The sequence below is a fragment of the Clupea harengus genome, chromosome 9 (genome assembly GCF_900700415.2).
Source record: "Clupea harengus chromosome 9, Ch_v2.0.2, whole genome shotgun sequence".
NCBI classification, from domain to species: domain Eukaryota; kingdom Metazoa; phylum Chordata; class Actinopteri; order Clupeiformes; family Clupeidae; genus Clupea; species Clupea harengus.
In genome coordinates this window covers 30145395-30147894 of record NC_045160.1, presented here as the reverse complement: position 1 = coordinate 30147894, position 2500 = coordinate 30145395, and the positions used below count along the sequence as shown (strand labels likewise).

Below are 2500 nucleotides of genomic sequence, written 5' to 3'. Positions count from 1 at the left end.
GTGTGTGTGTGCGTGTTCCTGCCACCGTGGATGATGAGGAGCCACTGTGTGTGTGTGTGTGCGCGTGTGTGTGTGTGCGTGTTCCTGCCACCGTGGATGATGAGGAGCCACTGTGTGTGTGTGTGTGTGTGTGCGTGTTCCTGCCACCGTGGATGATGAGGAGCCACTGTGTGTGTGTGTGTGTGTGTGTGTGTGCGTGTTCCTGCCACCGTGGATGACGAGTTAGAATTAGGCTTTTGGTTCACGAGGTTACAGCAAAAAGGAGGTTTTCAGACGTTCGGTTGCCATGGCACAGGGTAGCTTGGCAAAGAAGACGTGGCGTGCCGATTCTGGGTAAGACCTGGCCGAACACTCGGTGGGACACTTTTTTTTATGCCTATATTAAATTATATATCAAATATAAACATTTAAGCAAATAACATTTCTGTTATATTTTCCCCAAACCCTCAAATTTCTCGCACGCTCATAGTTTTCATTTAGCAGCTGATATGTCATGCTAAAACATCTCGTTACTAATGGAACAGACCTGCTTTAGACCTGCTTTTAGGAGGCGGAGAATTCTCACGCAAATTAGAGACGTGCTCTCGTCAGGCAGTTTTAGTAAATACCACGGAATACATAATTAGGCACATGTTGTAGCCGTTTTGGACATTTTTGTTCAGATATAAAGTTTGCAATTGCCCTGGGTTACTTTGACTGTGTTATATGATTATATTGTTTCTATGTTTGTATGTTGTTTCTTTAGCTGCATATTGGACTACCATTTAATTGAACTTTAGGATGATTGTTAATTTGTCACCTGAACCGCCCATTAATTATTGTCACCTGGACGGCTCATCAGTAGATCTCACCTGGACAGATCATTAGTGGTGGCACCTGGACAGCTCATTAGGAGATGACTGGATAGCCAAATGTTGGGTCTAGAGGCGTGTAAAAGATACGTTTTTTTGACCACTTTTCGGTACAACTTTAGCCTTTTTAGTTTACTGTTGTTAACTTTGCTTTATTGTTTGAATGTACTACTCGTTTATGTTCACCTTTTTGGAGCCAAAATAAATGGATTATATTCTTTCAAGTTTTGGAGTATCGAACGTGCGTAATCCACTACCTGCTGACCAGACCCACGGCCTTGACTGGATCTTGGAGTTGGAAAATTAGAAATCTTAGAAAGGCCACCACAGCACACTTTACACATCTCCTCACATCACTTTACACATCTCTCTGTGCTTGCCAACAAGGGTTATTCCACCAAGTACTAAGTCATGTTTTGCTAGGGGTTCAAATACTTATTTTCTGCATCAAATACAAATAAAGTCATAAATGTTATAAAATGCAGATTTTTTTGTTGATATTCTATTTCTCACTGTTAAAATACACCTACTATTACAATTATAGATCACGTATTTCTTTGCAAGTGGCCAAACTTGCGAAATCAGCAGTGGGTCAAATACTTATTTTCCCCACTGTACATATATACTGGTTAACTTCAGGTATATGTGTCTGTGTTCTCCTATAATCAATAAATATATATATATATACTAGTTAACTTCAGGTATGTGTGTCTGTGTTCCCCTATAATCAATAAATATATATATACTGGTTAACTTCAGGTATATGTGTGTGTGTTCTATAATCAATAAATAAATATATATATATACTGGTTAACTTCAGGTATATGTCTCTGTGTTCCCCTATAATCAATAAATATATATATATATATATACTGGTTAACTTCAGGTATATGTGTCTGTGTTCTATAATCAATAAATATATATATACTGGTTAACTTCAGGTATATGTGTGTGTGTTCTATAATCAATAAATATATATATACTGTATATATACTGGTTGACTTCAGGTATATGTGTGTGTGTTCTATAATCAATAAATATAAATATATATATATATACTGGTTAACTTCAGGTATATGTGTCTGTATGCACACATAATGCACTGGAATGACCAAACACACACAAATACACCGAGTTAGTATGGTGAACTGGAACACACACACACACACACACACACCCTGCTGAGTGTGCAATAAGGAGATCCAGGATAGGCACAAGAGACGCTCATATGACACGCTTTTATTGAAATCTCTCATCACGACGTAGCTGTGTGTGTGTATGCGTGTGTGTGTGTGTGTATGCGTGTGTGTGTGTATGCGTGTGCGTGTTAGTGCTCTCAGTCCAGAAGTGTTCCGATGGAGATGCTGTTTCCTGTTCCCGTGGAGATGCCTCAGGTGTGTGTGTGTGTGTGTGCCTCAGGTGTCTGAGCTGTGTGTGTGTGTGTGTATATATAGTGTGTGTGTGTGTGTGTGTGTGTGTGTGTGCCTCAGGTGTCTGAGCTGTGACTGGTGGGTTTGTGGCGGTGGGCGGGCTGATGCCAGATCCGAGACATACGGCGCTCCTGATTGGTCACGGCACTGAAGTCCATCATCTTCATTTGGGGAATGGCCGCAATCACATAACCCCTGGCAACCAAAACAAAACACACA

General features: G+C 40.4%; 1 protein-coding gene across 1 annotated transcript in view; it reads right to left on the bottom strand.

Moving 5' to 3' along the window:
- Positions 1-2308: 2308 nt before the first annotated feature.
- lrrc51 (leucine rich repeat containing 51) overlaps positions 2309-2500 on the bottom strand; it is a 5376-nt gene continuing 5184 nt past the window's right edge. The window contains exon 4 of the mRNA XM_031574086.2: positions 2309-2476. Within this exon, the coding sequence (XP_031429946.1) occupies positions 2338-2476 (139 nt within the window). The 3' untranslated portion in view covers positions 2309-2337. The remainder of the gene's footprint in view (positions 2477-2500) is intronic.